At 47.2% G+C, this 16,986-nt stretch overlaps 1 protein-coding gene across 2 annotated transcripts in view; it reads left to right on the forward strand.

Annotated features, from left to right (window-relative positions):
• The first annotated feature begins 7,638 nt into the window (after positions 1 to 7,638).
• SRGAP1 (SLIT-ROBO Rho GTPase activating protein 1) overlaps positions 7,639 to 16,986 on the forward strand; it is a 152,844-nt gene continuing 143,496 nt past the window's right edge. For both annotated transcript variants that reach the window (XM_049792271.1, XM_049792272.1), the window contains exon 1: positions 7,639 to 8,347. In XM_049792271.1, coding sequence (XP_049648228.1) covers positions 8,281 to 8,347 — 67 coding nt within the window. In that variant the 5' untranslated portion in view covers positions 7,639 to 8,280. The remainder of the gene's footprint in view (positions 8,348 to 16,986) is intronic.

Below are 16,986 nucleotides of genomic sequence, written 5' to 3' on the forward strand. Positions count from 1 at the left end.
CACATCAAAATTCACCCCAAACCCTGCATGCTACATGAAGAGACTCTCACAGCCAAGCAGTAAGAAAAGCCAAGGACAGAGAAATGTCTGAAGCCACCCTCCTGCCCAGGGCTAGGTGTTTAGTGCAGAGTTTTGAGTGGGAGGCTGCAGCAAGGACCACCTTCCCTTTAGAAAGTCACACAACTATCAAGCCTTTAAAAGAACAGCCTTCAGGTTAACACTCAACTTTTAAAACCTGATGGCAGAAGAAGGACATTGTGATGTCTTCCAATACAGGGGAGCAGCAGCCCAAGAAGCAGAAGGTCTGGATTCAATTCCTTCTGCACCCTGAAACCATTCCAGCTGCTACCACCCAGCTCACCCTACAGCACTCTTGGGCCATGCTAGCAGCTGGGATTTTGAGTGATGTTAAACTGGTATTACACAAAATGTAGAAATAGCAGGTCTCCCCAGGCCCAGCTTAGTGCCTGTATCCCCTCCTACCTAGTTTGCCCAGGTATCACCACTTTTAGCCATTTGACACCCCTCTTGCATGATTCTGGTCTGTCTTTTTGCAACAGTGAAGGTAAATGTAGCTGAGGGAAAAAAGAACTCGGGAAAGCAGTGCGTTGTTGCTATCAGTAATCAAAAGAGAAAATGTTACAGAAATGGCCTTTCTTTTCCCACTCATGTTTCTCTCCATGTATGCCTTTCTCTTGGGCAAGGGCTCAGCCAGAGGGTGGGCCAAGGGGCTGAATCAGAGAAATGGCAGCGTGCTGGGTAGACCATTAATAGCAAGGCACTTTTTTAGCCTGCTAGGCTGCAGCTGTTCCCACCCCTCTAGCCCACACTAATGAATAAGCAGACTAGCTAGATGTTTCTGCAAAAATGAACAAGGCTGACATTTGAAGTGTCATTGCTGGGCTTCAGAACTAATGCCCTTTTGAGATAAATGAGGGCAATTTGCAACCTTTAAACTACTGGCACGAACGGAAGCAGCCCAGAAAGCTGACATTCTGCAAAATCTGGATTGCCCATGCAGGCCATATAAGGATAGCAAGACCAGGAGTTGCATTCCCCTACCTAAGTTCTGAGGGTAAAATCCAGCAGCCTTATTCATATAAGCATTTTAGTTGAAGTCAGACAACAGCAGCATGATGAAGTACATAGGACTGATTTTTAAAAAGACAATGTTCTTCATTCTCTGACGCTGCTTCAAGCAGTTTCTTCTTTTAAACTTAACCCAACTTCTAATGTTCTCCGCTCAAAACCAGTAGTGTGAGAAATTCAGGAGTAATGAAGTAGCAGAAGTATTTCATTTTTAGCTGAGAACTGATGGAACAAACATAAGCAATGCAAACAGAAAATTTAAAACCAATAGCTAATTATCAGAGTTGCAATTATCTGCTCATCAAAGACTTGAACTACCACTAACACAGCCCCTTAGGCTCACTTGAAAGACTCTCAAACACACCAGTGTTCCCTCACCAGGCTTGGAAAGAAAAGCTAAACCAGAAACCATCTTAGTGCTTCTCTGGACAATACAGCTCTTAAATTTAAGAAGATAAAGATCCAGAATAATGCTAGGGCATGTAAGCTGGCAGGTGTAAGCACATGCCGTTGCCTAAATTTAGGTGTGTGAAGTTTACAAATTGGACATTCAGCTTATCACGTTGAGAAGTGCAATACCAGAGTCTCAAAGCCTACCAACAGGACAAAAGTAGCCCCACAAAGAACACAAACCCTGCAGTGAGGATGCAATTACTTCTATATTTCTTCTCCTTCAAATTGGCAAGACTGCCTCAGCCTCTTCTCATTAAGTGAGAAAGTTATTACTCGGAATTCATTCCTCCTTGTAATTACTAACTGGGAAGGAATAGCAACACCATATATAAAAAAAGGATAATATTCTTAACAACAGTAAAAGGCATAAAGTAGCCTCATCACTTTCTATGTATTAGTTATGTCATTAGTCCTATTAGCACTGCTCAAAATGACCAAGTTAACAAGAAAACATTAAAATGCACTTCATGACTGTAAAGCCAAAGGACTAAATGTTGACATACCAATTACTGCTTTGAGTCTCTTTAATTTCTTCGAACAAAATAGCAATGAAACTAATGTAGGAAGGTTTGGGTTTGGTGCTTTTCTTTTTGCTTTAGGAGAAATACAATGCTTGTTCATGTCCCAGACTGTTTCAGTCCTTCAGGGCTGAAATCTTACCTTATTGAGACAGAGGGATCTCTTTCATTTCAAGTCAGTGACTTCACCTGGAAGATTTTTTTTTCTGTGATGTGAACAACTCTCCACTGGATTCAGATATATTTCACACTGAGAGAGCTATCGCATGCTTTTGAGCATGGCAAATTGGCTGTATACACACACATATATTGAAGGTTACCTAATGGCATTTTTCCTGAATCCTCCTTCAGACGACAGGCCGACAGGATTACTTTCCAATGTGACTGTAAACAGTAAATGAACGAACACATTCTGCATAGGCTTAGCTGTGCATTTTATTCAGCAGCAAGGGACTATAAATAATAACCATATTCCTAATAGACTGTTGTTAACATTCAGCATATTACATTCAGGTTTTATGAAGAGGATGTCATTCCATTCCTGTCTTATGAGACCCCTGGTTATGACTGTAAGGAAAACTGGAACAAAATCCATACTAAACAAAGTGTCTAAAATAAGTGAACTGTAGTGTAGTGATCACCACTGAGGACATGCCCACCTCTCTTGATTGTCTTTTGAAGGAGGTTAAACGACTTGGTTAAATGACTCATTTAGATCAGGCATATGACTTTAGTTGCCTAAATTTAGGTGTGTGAAGCTCACGGAATGAACACTCAGATTATTATGTCCAAAAGAAACGCAGCAATTGCTCAACAGACAAAAACAGTAATCTGACGAAGTACCTAGTAAATGCCTAGGGCTTCAAAATGGTTATGGACCCAGGTATTGCATGAATTTAAAGCACGTTACCAATTCTACATACTCCACCTGTAGACACTCTTACTGTGAAATAAGAAGGCCTTTTCTTCCTTTACTCTGCTTCTGGAAGAGATTGTGTCCACAGGCCCTTACAATCAATACACCCATGCCAGTGGTCAGAGTACTGTTCCTGGAAATGAAAGGTTAGTGGCAGCTTAGGCTCACAGAGGACACAGGTGAGGGAAACATCTTTCCTGAACTACTGAAGTTTGGGCAGCTCGTGATCCTCATTTCATTGCTGTGAAGGCCCAGCCGAATGCTGTAGAGACACTCACTTTCAGGTCAGTCAGGGTGATGTCCCAGCTCTTCTGCAGCCCATGACAAACCCCATAAGCCCAGATTTTGTCTCCATGTCTCAGGAGTTTATAAGCACGGAGCAGCATTAAGTGCTGCACTGGTTGGGGGCAGGGGAGAGAAAAAAAGCCTTGTTGGTTTTATATCTTAGACAAGCAACTGTATTTACTAAAATAATCTAATTCCCAAGCAAATAGATTTGATTCTATAGAAACGTGCATCTTATCAGTGACAAACATTTGAACAAGCTTTTTGAATGGTGCCTCTTACTGATTTTTCAATAACAATCAAATGTTTCAATTAAAGCATGGTCTTCCATTCAGACACTTACTGTCCAACTGTAAAATGACTGATTGACTGCAATTATAAAGCAAGATGAATTATTTCTGTCTTCTTTTCAGCCTAAAGAAAACTAGTGTAGGGTTTTGTTGTTTAAGGGGGTCGATGTGTTTCATTATGTGCTCACAAAGAACAGCTCGGTGATATTCCAGCAATCGGTTATATGGTCTATTTTTATTAGCAGCACAAGAAAGCAAATACTGCACAGCTCATCAGGCAGTGTAAATGAAATGCAATAATGAAGTTCTCAAGCAAGCAGAATCCAGCATGCCCGCCTAATTCCCTTTTTGCACTGAGCGCATGAAGTACTGCAGGAACTGCTCTCTGTATAAACACATCTCTGTTTTATCATACATAATTCAGGATTTTCAATTCCCTGATGGAGTAGATTATCTAACTCCATACACTGAGGTATGGTCCACAATCCCTGCACCAGTATTGTGCCGCTGCAGTACCCTACTACACTGCATTATTGATATAGCTCTGCCTCTTGCAACAACATATGTGCTCTCAATCAGCTTTATCCTAATACTTTTTAAATGTCTATAGCGTCCTCCCTGCCAAGACCTGGATATGCTCTAAATGCAATAATTTAGAGTCCACAGAACAACACTGTGGATAAACAAGAGTTTTCAAGCATCATCCATGGGTGCACAAGGGTACATATAACACGACTGTTCCACAGCTCCAGCACTTGCTGCTCTTGAAATTGATGGGAAGTCTGTGAGGACCTCTTTGGGAACAGGTCTCAAAAGACAGGCATTTCTGTAATAATCTTCTGCGTCCTGTAAGTCACCTCAAACCTGGCATTGAAGAGCCCAGGCAGGGTCTGTTCCTGTGCAATCGCCATCCTCACAATGGGATTGCAGGCTGTGTAAATCAGCGCGGAATTGAGTCCGGAGACTTGAGCTGCCACGAACATCTTAAAAGAAGATTACACCCATGTAATAATGCACAATCCTTTGCCAATCCCTAAAGAAGGGCAGCAGGGGGAGGGATCAGATTTCTCAGCCAGCTCAATCCTGGTTGTCCTGAGGGCCAACCCTAACTCAGGTATCCAGAATCTCTGCAGCTCTGAGCCTGGCACACTCAAGCCTGCTGGGACACGGGTTCATCCTTGGTTGGTGGTCCTGCTATGGACATGCAGCCCTGAGCCCAGTGGCTGAATGCAGGAAGATGAATCTCCAGAGCCAGAAGATGGTTTCTGCATCTTCACAGGCAATTGCCTTTGCAGAGTAACAGAAATGCTCCCACTGCAGCCTCTGGTTTGGCTCTGTGGAGCCAGGCCCATCCTCTGGCTGCAGCATCTAGCACAGAGGGGAGGGATGGTGCAGACATGGGCATCCAGACACTTTCTGCATCCTTCTCCTGGGGGGAAAGATCTGGGCAGTATTTCCCAGTGTAGGCTCAGTCGCAAGAGGGGGCCGTGTCCTTCAGCCCCCAGGAGAGGAAGAGGCAGATAACTTCATGTCTATACCTCCAACCATATCTCAGGCATGGTTTGCATGCCCAGCTCCTGGGAGACAGAAACTGGCCTGGCCGGAGGTGCCAGCCTGCATAGCCTCACTCGGGGCATGAGGGGACTTGACCACTGTTCTCTGTCCTCAGTCTGCAAAAACACTGTGCTCTGCAAGACCAGGTAAAACTCAAAGCTAATCTCCCACTAGTGCCCTGTGTCCCCCAGGAACGTGACCCACCATCTTCTAAATCAGGCTGTCCCCAGCTTAACAGATGGACTGGAACAGTCAGGAGGCAAGACGTGAGCATCAAAGGCTGAGATGAAAATCAGAGTTGGGTGGGATTACAGAGATGACTGCTCTTTTGAGGCTGGGCTTCTTATTCAAGGGATGCAATTTGACCATCCAGCTTGGAGGTAAATTGGCTTCAGACAATAACCTCCTGTACTGAGATTGCTTTAGGTGATCTGAATTGGGATCAGCGCTGGAAAGAGATTGTGCTGGGAGGGGAAGAGGAAGAAACATAATAAAATTACAGAGAACAACACATGAAGAGGGGAAGGGGAACAGGAATCCTGTTACCCTGATCCTGTAGCAGGTGAGAGCACCGTACCAATGGAAACTGAAAGATGAACTGCAAAGGGCAGATGTATACTGACTGCTGAAATGCAGAGGTGTGGAAGCGAGCAACTGCAACACCAAGGCAATGTGTTTACAAGAATTAAATATAAACACAGGCAAGAATGTCTGCATGAGTATAGGTAACTGTGCTATTGCCCTCTGAGGGCTGGGTCCCCATAGCACTAAAGCTCAAATCTAGCCAAATTACTGGGTAGCCGGCTTGAACTTTCCCAGCAGCAGATGATCCCACCGTTCACTCCTGTTTGTCCTGAAGGGTCAGGTCCTGGCAGTGGCAGGACTAGCTATCCAGGATAGGATCTCTGGGCACTTTCACCACATGAATCACACAGCAGCCACCTTTGGAAACTCCTCGTGAATAGTTTGCAACTTTGCCTAATCACTCCTGGACATACTTGACTCAGTAGAGCCCTCTGTGCCTCCAGAAAGTCCCCTGCCTGCCTTTAACCTCCTCAGAGCTGACCTCCCTGCAGCCCAAAGTCTGCAGCTGTGGCCTTAGGGTTTGGCTTTTGGCTTTGACCCATGAACGACAGCCACATTCTTTGCCCATCGTGAGGCAGCAGTGTCCATCACTCTTTGCTTTTTCCATGGTTGTTTTTTGCAAGCTCTTCTCAGGCAAAGGCTGAGTTTCAGGGCAGCCGGGGGAAAGGGAAAGGGGTTGTGCAACCTGAGTCACACCTGACTCCTTCTGCAGGTCACTCCCAAGCTTAGAGCCTGGGACGGAGGAGAAGTGTGGCTACCGGGTCTGCGAACCGCTGCGCTCGACTCCTGGCATGCACGACCTCATCTCTGTCTGCAGAGCTGGCAGCCAGCTCATCCTCCGCAGCCCTGAAGGGCTGAGCCAGGTGCCAGCTCTGCAGGCAGAGAAAGAGGCTGTCCCCATCGCTGCAGGAGGCACCCAGGAGCAAGGGCACGCCCGGGCCACCTCTCCCCTTCGGTGACTCGCCTCATGCTCCCAACTTCAGCTCTTCCTGCCCTTCTGGACCACCTTAGAATCATAGAATCATTTAGGTTGGAAAAGACCTTCAAGATCATCGAGTCCAACCATTAACCGTGCCCAACCTTCTTCCCCTTCTCACAGCCCCAGCTTTGCAGGGAGGGCCGCGCACCATTGCTCGCAGGGCTGGGGTCCGTCCTTCTAACGTCGACATTGAACGTGACCTTCCGAACAGGGCCAGCCCCCACGCACACCACGCACAGCGGTTCGAGGGAGCAGCATTTTGGATGGCCTCCCGCCCTGTTTTTCTTGTTTCCCCAACGAGCGGCAGGGAGTGCCCCACACAGGGGTGCCCTCGAGAACAAGCTGCATCAGAAGGGGCAGCAGCAGGCGGGTGAGGACGGCGGAGGCCAGGCCCGCTGTGCTGAGGGCCGCAGCTCTCCCCCGGGTGCCGCCATGCCCTGGCCCCTCTGGGTCCCGGCCGCTGGGCACGCCGGTGCAGCCGCGGCCCCGCTCGGCACGGGGGAGGAAACCGGGGTCCCCGAAGGACACATCTCCCTTCTAGCCTCTCCCCTGCCCGTGCGGCTTGGCGGTGCCGGCAGCACGGGGCTTTAACTTTCCCCGCCGGATCGAGGGCCTTCTGTCACCATGCCGCCGCCTCGCAGCCCCGTCCCCTCAGGGCACCCGGCCACCGTATGCGGGCTGTGGGCCGCGGGGCCCCTTCCCTCCCACCCGGGCGCGCCGGGCCTCCTAGGCCTCCCGCCGCGGGGCAGCCGGGGGAGGCGGGCGGCGGGGCCGGCGGGAGGCCTGCGGGCCCGGCGGTGGGCGGTGGCCGCGGCCGCGCTCCCGCCCCGGCTGCCGGCAGGGCGGGGGCTGGGGGGTTGGGGGGAGGCGGAGCGGGCGCCAGCGGGGACGAGGCGAGCGAGGAGCGGCGGCAGGCGGGGAGGCAGGAAAGGAGGGAGGGGAGAGCGGCGGCGGGGCGGGGAGAAGTTTATTCTCGGAGACACCTCTCCAGGGCGCGGCGGGGGTGCCGCCCCGCCGCCGGCAGCTGCTCGGGCGCCGGGGCTGCGACATGCGCCTCCGCGCTGCCGCCCGCGGTTAGTCACGGCGGGGCGCCGGCCCCGAGTCCCCACCCAGGCGGGCGAGCGCGGCGACACGAGTGACTAGTGCCTCTGGCGTACGGGCCGAGCGCGGTCGCCTGCCTGCCTGCCTGCCTGCCGCCCGCCTGCCTGCCTGCCGCCCGCGCCTTCTCCCTCCTGCCCTGCCCCTCGTCCGGGTGCGTGAGGAGAGATAACAATGGTGGGGCGCAGCCGCCCGGCCCCCGCCCTCGCCTAGTGGAGCGGGTGCCCCGCGGCCGGCGGCGGCTCCTCCGCCGCCCCGCCCCGCCCTGCGGCGGCCCCGGGCCGCGGAGCGCGTTGCTGCCGGCGGCCGTGCCTGGAGGCGATGGTGCCCGCGCCGGGGTTAGTCTGATCGCCGCCTCCCCGCCTCCGGTGCCGGCGGCGCTCCCGCGGGGCCAGCCGCCCGCCGCCGCGCTCGCTCCGGCTTGCGGCCGTCTGAGAGAACTTGGGAGCCCCTCCAGGAGAAGAATTTAAAGCAAGGAGAAGAAGGGGGAGAAGCGGAAGAAGCAAGTGGATAATGTCAACCCCGAGCAGATTCAAAAAGGACAAAGAGATCATAGCGGAGTATGAAAGTCAAGTGAAAGGTAAGCGCGGGGCGCGGGAGGCGGCTCCCGGGCCTCAGGGGCGCGGGGCGGCGGCGGCGGGGAGAGCCGAGGAGCCCCCGCGGCGGGGAGACCGAGCCGAGCCCCCCGGCCCCTTCCCCAGGCTGCGGGCCGAGGCCGGCCCCGCCGCCGCCGTCCGGGCGGTCCCTGTTGCCCGAACTTCGGGGCGGCGGCCACTGCCCGCCCCCCCCCCCGCCCCCCGCACTCCGAGCGGCGCCGGGTTGTGTGAGGGGCCGGCGGGGGTTGGGGTCGGGCGGCAGCTGCGGCGGTGGTCCGGTGCCCGGCCCCGGCGGAGCACCTTCCCTTTCTCCACCGACTTCGGGAACACCGGGCGGAGGGGATTAAAAAAAAAAAAAAAAAAAAAAAAAAAGCTTGGCAGTTAGACTGAGGCGAGAGACAATAGTAAGCCATGCCCCTTTCTTAAGGCACATGGCTGGTGTCCTCCACCCTCCCCTCAGGGCTGTAGTTTCTCTGTTGCGCCGTAGAAGATGGCTAATAAAGAATTATCCTTGGCTATTGAATGAGCCCGTTCAGCCATCCCAGGAAGTATTTCAGCCTCGCATCGCCCGGTTGTATTGCATGCAACTATTGTGCCGAGGGCAGCGCCGGCGGACCCCGGCTGGAGCCACCAGCGCTTCCAGACCCTCGAGTTTCCTCTCCTTGCCCAGCGTTTTCCCCTCTGCCAGCGTCTTGGGTGGAAGAGGGGGTGGGAAAGTAGCGGCATGGGCGGTGGGTGTGGGTCTCGTGGTGCACATCCTTTATTCTGGGTGCTGTCGGGGAGTATATTGCATAATACACAAATTGCAATACATCCGAGCTTTGAGGATGGCCACAAACCTGAAATGCAGCCTTAAAAAGCTATGTGACACTCGAACTCTGTTTATTAAATTGAGTGGGGTGGACCCTCCTTGATGCTGCATGCGGTCTGTGATGTGCAGAGACGGAGTGTCCCCCCATGCAGGTCCGTGGGCTTCAGGAGCCCTCCTGCCCCATGCAAGGGCTGGGGACCTTCAAACTGAGGTGTCTGAAATGGGGTGGGAGGAACCACTCCTCAGCTGTTCAAAGATTTGTTGACTTTCTGTAATTGCACAGTATTTTTTCCTCTTACTTGATCCTGTGAGGTCAAATTTTCAAGACAATTACTGGAGTTTTGTTGCTGGTTTTTTTTTTCTCTTCAGAGGAAAGAGAGAGTTTTTGAGTTTTATTCTTCCTAAGCTTAACTTCTTGTGAAAAATACCTGTCACCGGTGAAAGTGGTTTTGGGTCCAGGAAGGGATTTAGTCTTGAAATAAGAGACCTGCCAGATAGGTGGGTAGTGAGGGGTCTTTTCTGAGCTGGCAGGTAGGCCATGCTTCAAGTGTCTGACATGGGCAGGGCTGAGACAGCAGTCATGTAGCTGGTGGATTCACTGCCATTGAGCCCTTGGAGGATTGGTGCTTCTGCCTTTATGTGGAGCTGGTGTAGATTTGTCTTGATCACGGAGCAGAAAAAAATGTTCAATATCCTAAGCTCTTTGCAGAGCCTGCAGACTGTTCTTTGCCTCCTCCTAATGCGATTGTTACAGGCTGAGCCTTTATTAACTACAGCCAGTTGCTATATAAACCATTCTTTTCTTTTGAATAATGAAGAAAAAATACCATGCCCTTCAGCTACATATATTGGATTGTTTCATAAACAGCAAAGATTAAGGTAGAAAGCACCTCTGAGAACTTGGCTCTCCTTTGGTGCCATGGTCCCCTGTCATAATTGCAGAGGGAGGTGGCATTTGTAAACATAGCTTGGTAGGAATTTTGAGTTGCTTTGCTTCTTTGTGGTGGTCTGGGGTGTGTACAGTCTGGTCCCAACTGTCTCGCCTGAATTGTTGATTAGCAGCTGTTTGAAAAAGTATGCTGGGCTAGAAATTGTAGCCAGAAATGCTTTTCCTTTAACCAGCATCACTATAGCTGTATTTCAGGTGGCAAGAACTGTCTGTACTAAGACATAATTCTGCTTGATGCTAGCTCAGTGATATTGTAACAAAGTAGTGATACCATTGTGTGATACCTTGAAAATCTTTTTGATATTGGGGGGTTCAAGGGCTAAGGAATCAGTCCTAATTAGCCAGCAACGTAAGTTTAAGGGAATGTAAATGCAGGAAAGGCAGGTCCCTGTATACTACCTGGAATTTCATACATTAGGATAGGAGAAAGGGTGTGGCCAAAATGCTTTCACTGCTTATGATTTCTGGTGTTTGCAATGGCTAGCTGATTTCTCACTGCTGACGTGTTTAGTTGCCTGAAGGATGTGGACAATTTAACAGCAAACTAGCCATTTGAGGTCCTCTGGACAGGAGTGTGCAAAGGGGTGTAAGAACACATACATCCCTTGCCTTGTTATGAGATTGCATTGAGCCTAGCATGCTGAACACCAGTGTTAGTGATTCAGAAACCATACGACTGATGTATGCATTTGTAAATCCTGTTGTAAGAGGTCTGAATATTGATACCGGAGAAAAGAGCGGCCTGTAATGTACATGACTTGTAGGGTATGTATATGGTGCCATATTTGGAAATGAGGATTTAATGGTGCCATTCTTCACATAGCTTTTCTGCTCTTAACTCCTCAAATAGGAAGCAGTAACAGATGTTAATTGTTCTGCCTGGTTCTTGGATGGTGTAAACTGACATCTTCTCCTTGGACTTTTAGCAGTATCAGTAGCTTGGCTGTTGCTTTAGTGGAGGTCATACAGGAACAGTAGAAAGCCTGCAAATGTTACCTGTTTGTCAAGCTGAAGTGGACAAGGTACTTTTGACTTGTTGGGCAGAACATCTTATTGCACATTTTTTTGCAGCATCCCTGTTCTTCAGCCTAACTTCTGCCAAGAACTATCCCAATTGTAACAGTAAGGGAATTGTGTTCACTTCCCTGCACAGCATATAGAAAGCAGAACAAAATTTCTTAAGGGTATCTTAATACTAAAGTTAGATCTGTCTAGGTGGATACCTATACCCATTGTTTTGGGGGATGTAAGGATACTATGATGACATAGGTACCTTAATTTCTAGACAGAAAGGCATGCTTGCTTCTGTAACTCTTACTTGTTGGAAGTGAGCTATCTTGATACGCTGCAGTTCCAGTATGACCCTGTTACTTGATAATTTTGCTGAAGCACCTACTTCTCAGCAATGTTTTGCTTTCTAATTCAAAATCTTTAGGAAAGGCATCGAGAGCTTGTTTATTCAAGAACACTTTGACAGTTCTGAGGAACGATTTATTATTGTTAAAAATGTCTCAGGCAATGTGCCTTGTAGACTTTTTGAAAACTATATTGGATTACTGAGTAAAATCACTTCTTAAAATATCTCTGATCATCCAGACTATCAATTGTACATGTTTTTTCTGAAGAATGTGATAATTTTATAGGCCCTCTGAAATCATTAGAGGTAGGTTGCCTACCAACCTTGCAACTGGGGTGGGGGTTATGACTAGGGCTAGAAAGTAGAGGGAATCCTGTTTAAATGAGCCACAGACTGGTGGTGTAGTTAGGAGTTGAGTTATTAACTTTCTGATACGTGACCCAACTTAGATTAATACACAGCATTCCTTAACTCAAAGCTCAGTTGACTGTAGTAGCCTATTATTATCATACCTTTTGTGTTCTGAGGACCAGCTGTTTCTTGGTACTGCTGGTAACATCAAGTAGCATCTGTTGATAAAGTTACTTGAGCAGTCCACAGTAGCGAAGAAATACAAGAGCATCCTCTGATGTCCGTGTGGATGTCTTGGGTATGGTAAAGGGCTGAGCTAGTGAGATCTTGAATACCTGCCTCCCTTCAAAAGTTTATCTCTCTGGAGAAGAAATGTGTAGTAGTAGCAGAGGATCGGGGATGCTGCTCAATAGCTTTCAGATCATTGAAGTGTTAAACTGGCATATTTACCTTAAGACTTGTAACTGGCCTTCCATGTGCAGGAGAAGTGTGCTTTGAATAGGTAAGCATTGTGCTGACTGATATCTGGGCCTGTCTATTCAGTGAGGTCCTCTGTATGGTTTGAATGGTTGACGTTTGTTGGAGTTTGTCTCCTGGCCTTTCTATGAAACTGCATCTCTAACCGCAAAGCACTGAGGGAAGACCTACTTAGATGCTTCCTTTTTCCACCTTCAGTGGAAAGTGACTGAGTGGAAATATAAGCCCAAAAGCAGCTTTGTGAAGGGAGACACTTCCCTAAGATCAGTGTTTGCGTGGTCCTCAGAACAAAATACTCCTATTTCCCACCAGAAACAATTTTTTAGCACTCTATTACATTGCCTAATTAATTTTTATGGAAAATGAAAATTCTAATTTGTGAAACTGAATTTCAACTTACTTCAGATTAAAACAATCTAGAATTAAAACAACAGAAGCCTTTCTGAGTTCTGAAATACAAATTGGGTTGATGTTTTAGTAAACTTACCTGATAACTATTTTGAGAAAAATCTTCGTAATGAAAAATTTGGTGCCTTGGATGATGCCAGAATTCTCAAGTTTTACTTTGAAAAATTCTGGTGAATGGATGCCAGTTTCCAAAGTTCAAGTTTATCAAGTGTAGTTCACTAGAAATGTTTCTGATCAAAGAACTTGACCACAATGAGTTTTGTTTTATACAGAAAGGATATTGTTCTTCGTGCTGTTTTTCAACTGGAGTTACACATTGTTCAAGTGATAGGCTAATGAAGGATAGTTCCTTACCTTTTTTCCCCACTACTCTCTTCCTGCTCTGTGATCCTTCCCTTCAGAGTACAAACTTCAATTGTCCAGGTAAATGTTAATGAGTTTGTAGCTGGCTATGCAGCTGGAAGGGATATCTGCAGGTTTAGTTAGTTCAGTCATAAACTGAACAATCTTTTTTTTTTTTTTTGAACCTACATATTCAGTACTTTTATTCTTCTCACAGCTTTCTTGGAATGAAAACTAAGGAACTTCTTTTAGTTCAGTGCTGTGTGCCAAATTATTTGGGGGGTGGTGGGAGCCCTACAAAAAGCCTACTTCCCAGAGGTCATGATTGAGGAACTTCAGCAGTTTGGGCCTCTTAGTCTTTCTATGTAATTGAAGAAAAAAATGCCTTTTCTTGGTACCCTTTTGAAAATATAGCTGAGAGTCAGGAAAGTAGACTTTTTTCCTGGTTTGACCACACACTGCACCTGGTGTCTCCCAGCACTGCAGTGAAACTACATTTATTATTTTACTTGAATTTAAAGGTGAATAAAGCCCTAATTGCTACAGCACACATAAAAGGGCAAGCAATGAATGGACTCTCTGACCACTGGTTCTTTCTGGCAATATGGCAATCATAATGCATATTTAATGTGTATGTTTTATGTATACCTGTGCTTTTTTTGTTAGTCTCTAAGAAAGCTTTTACTCGCCTCTGACTCAGAAGCAGTTTGGATCCTTTTATGATCACTTCTTTGGGGCTTTTTCTCCTTTCCAAGCACACTTTCTGTGCAGTTTTACTGTTGCAGAGCAATGCTCTAAATCATGCTAAGGTTCATTTAATTTCCTGCCATTATCTTTTATTGGTCACTTTTTTATGCACTGAAGTCCTAGTTGCTAATAAAATTAAACTTACAGGTTTGAAATGGCTGCAGTAAGACAGAATGGGATCTGAATTTCATCTCGTTTTCTGCCTCAAACTTTACTTGGGTTAGGCTTTGCCCTTTGTGAAAACTGGTCTCCTTGTCAGTCAGAGGTGATGGATGGTGGCACTGGAAAAAAGTTGGTCAGTGCTGTTGAGATGGGATAAGAAAAATCCTGTGCTGACCATACACAGCCTATTAGAAATCGCTGACTGTAACTTGACAGTGCAGCACATCTAATCTTTGGTTTGGATAGGGCTGGACTTGGGGGAGAGCACAAATGGAGACAGGCAGGTGTCAGTGGAACTCCTGTGGTGCTTGTTCTTCCCTTTATCTTTTTTCCAAGCCCTTGCTACATCTAGCTGTCATGCTATCCCACATCTAACCTTTCTAGTCTCCCTAGTGGAAATTAGTGCTACCTTAACTTGTATTAATCCGTATTAGAGTCTAATCTACTCTTACTGCTCGGCTTTCATGGAGCAAAATAGGCTTTGGAGTGTGGGGGTTTGTTTTTGTGTGTGATCGATTAGTCTAAATGTGTACCAGGGCTCCTTGTGCCCTGCCCTTTGCTCCCTGCAGGTTTTAGTCTCATGGCAGCATTTCCTCTGTGCCTGGCTTCTCCCACTTTGCCGTTTACTGACCTGACCATCCTGGGACTGCCCTGTGCTCTCTGCTCTGAGCTATCTGGGCTGATCTGATCAAGTGCTGGCCATCTCCGAGGCAAGGCTGCCTGACCTTGCTCTGTGCTGGTCAGTCCAGGAGCTGCAAGTCATGAATAGCCTGTTCTGCCTGAAGTTAGGCTATGTCTTTTCTGTCCCCACTTCTTGTCTCTTGGGCACCATGCCAAATGCCCTGAGGTTCAAGAGATTGTGGGGGTATGTATATATGTATGCATGTGGAGGAAGAACAACAGCTGGAAACGGGAGGCAGTGGTTGAAGGCGCAATGGCTGGCATCGCTGCTTGTGTACCACTAACAGGGATGAGGCTGGTGGGCTGTGCAGTAGCAGAGACTTGGGATGAAGCACAGAGGGCCATTGCCGAGAGCATGGGATCATCTCCTGGGTAAGAGACAGAGCTGTCTGCACAGGAAGACTGCTTGCTGCATGTATTTTACATTACCAAGACTATATCTGGCACCAAAACCAAGGGAGTTGGTTATCACTGCTCTTTTTCCTTTGTTTCCTAGACTTAAACAACTGCAGGCTGTTCAGGCAGTTTGTATGGTGGCTTGGTCCTGTGGGAGTGCTCTAAGACAAACAATTCACTTTGATCTGTTGTAATGGGAGCAGTAATCCTGAGGCACCGCTTCCTCAGGAATCTACTGTTTCTGCAGCTTGTGGAAGTTATCTTCTGATAGACACAGAAGTGTGTCACAAGTCAGTTATAGCCACCTGGTAGGCTAAAGGTGGTGTATTAAGTTTTACCTATGCTCTGCCCACTAATCCATCTTGTCCAGGCAAAACGCTGGTATTCTCAAGCCATTTTCAATTAGCTACAGCTGAACAAGGAAACTCTCTTCAATAGCCCCTTCCCTGTCCTCTCTTCATGTCACTATCTCTCAGGCACATACCTGTATGAATTTCGAGATGCAGTATTCAATCTTGCATCATACAACCCACTGGAAACCTGGATTTTACCTGGAGGTGACTGTTTAATAAATCCTGAGATTGAGATGCAATCACTTTATGGAAAATGAAGAATGTTTTGGAATTAACCCCAAGTAAATCTAATGTTCTGTTTCCAAGAACTGGCTTGTATGTGGGCATGGCCATGACTTTGTAATACTCTCTGCTAGTCAGTGAGTGCAAACATTATGGTGAACAGTTTGTCTTCTCTAGAAGGAGAAAACGCTTGGTTTGGTTCATGGCTGCACAATAAAATAATCCTAGCTCTAGGTGCATGTTAATGAGGTAGGTGTTGCAGGTAGGAAGAGAAGGTGTTCTTCATAGTCTTTCACTTGAAACATTTGGGCAAGAAAAGGGCCCAGCCTCCTACATCAGAAAAATCTCTAGGAAACAAACACCAGCAAAACTGCTAAATGGTCTCAGAAAATACTGTAGAGAAAGTGTATGCTTTGTGATTTGACTCTGTAATAGTCATATCTGTGAAATGAGTTAAGGATGACCTGTGTCATTAATTTCTAACTCTATACAGTGCAGGACAGTGCAGTTAATCTGGTTTTAATGAAGTCCCTCTGAAGGTGTGTGGGTACTTCATCTGCATTTACCTTGATCATAGCATCTGAGGGGTTGCTTTTAGTTACAGAGTGGTAAGAAGAGAAAAAAAGCTTTTCTTTGTCTATCATTTTTCTAGAAGAAGTTTCAGTAGAACTTGCTTGGAAGTGTGATCATGGATTCATCAGTTAGAATATCCCTGTTAACTTGTTGTGTTATCTGTTATTGACCGATAAAACCTGCTTGAGTTTCAGTTGCGGCCTCCTGAGACTTCCAGTTACACACGTAGAAGTGCTGACAAGCAGGCAAGAGAGCTGTATTAGCATATTAACCAAAACATTCTCAAAATATACTGGACATAAAATTATTTTTTTTAATTGTGAAATAGATGTTACAAAAAATATAGTTAGAACACTTACGATGTAGTATTTTTTTGTTATTGGGAATAAAAAGCAAATGCAGCTGGCTTACCGGATGATGACTTCCGGGAAGTAATGATTGTAACCCTTTACATAATTAGCTGTTGTGGGAAATGTAACTGACTACTGCACATTCATGTAAATGGACTGTCCAGACTCCTTAACTGACTCAGTGCTTACTCATCTGCATTTCTCTGAGTGTACAATCTGCTAGCAGTTTGTTGGTGCTGTCTTGTGTTGGGAGTCTTCAAGATGCTGCTTTAGGTATCAGAAGTAGAGTGGTGCATGCTTTTCGCTTTGCCCCGTCTGTGTGTTAAACTAAATAAGGAGATGTGCTGATCCCCTTTCACTTTACAGTGTACTTTCTTGCATATGGTGAAAGAAACCAGTCTCTACTGTTCTAGTTGGTCCCAGGGTATCTGCTTCCTGAAAATC

The sequence above is a fragment of the Accipiter gentilis genome, chromosome 34 (genome assembly GCF_929443795.1).
Source record: "Accipiter gentilis chromosome 34, bAccGen1.1, whole genome shotgun sequence".
Classification (NCBI taxonomy): Eukaryota; Metazoa; Chordata; class Aves; order Accipitriformes; family Accipitridae; genus Astur; species Astur gentilis.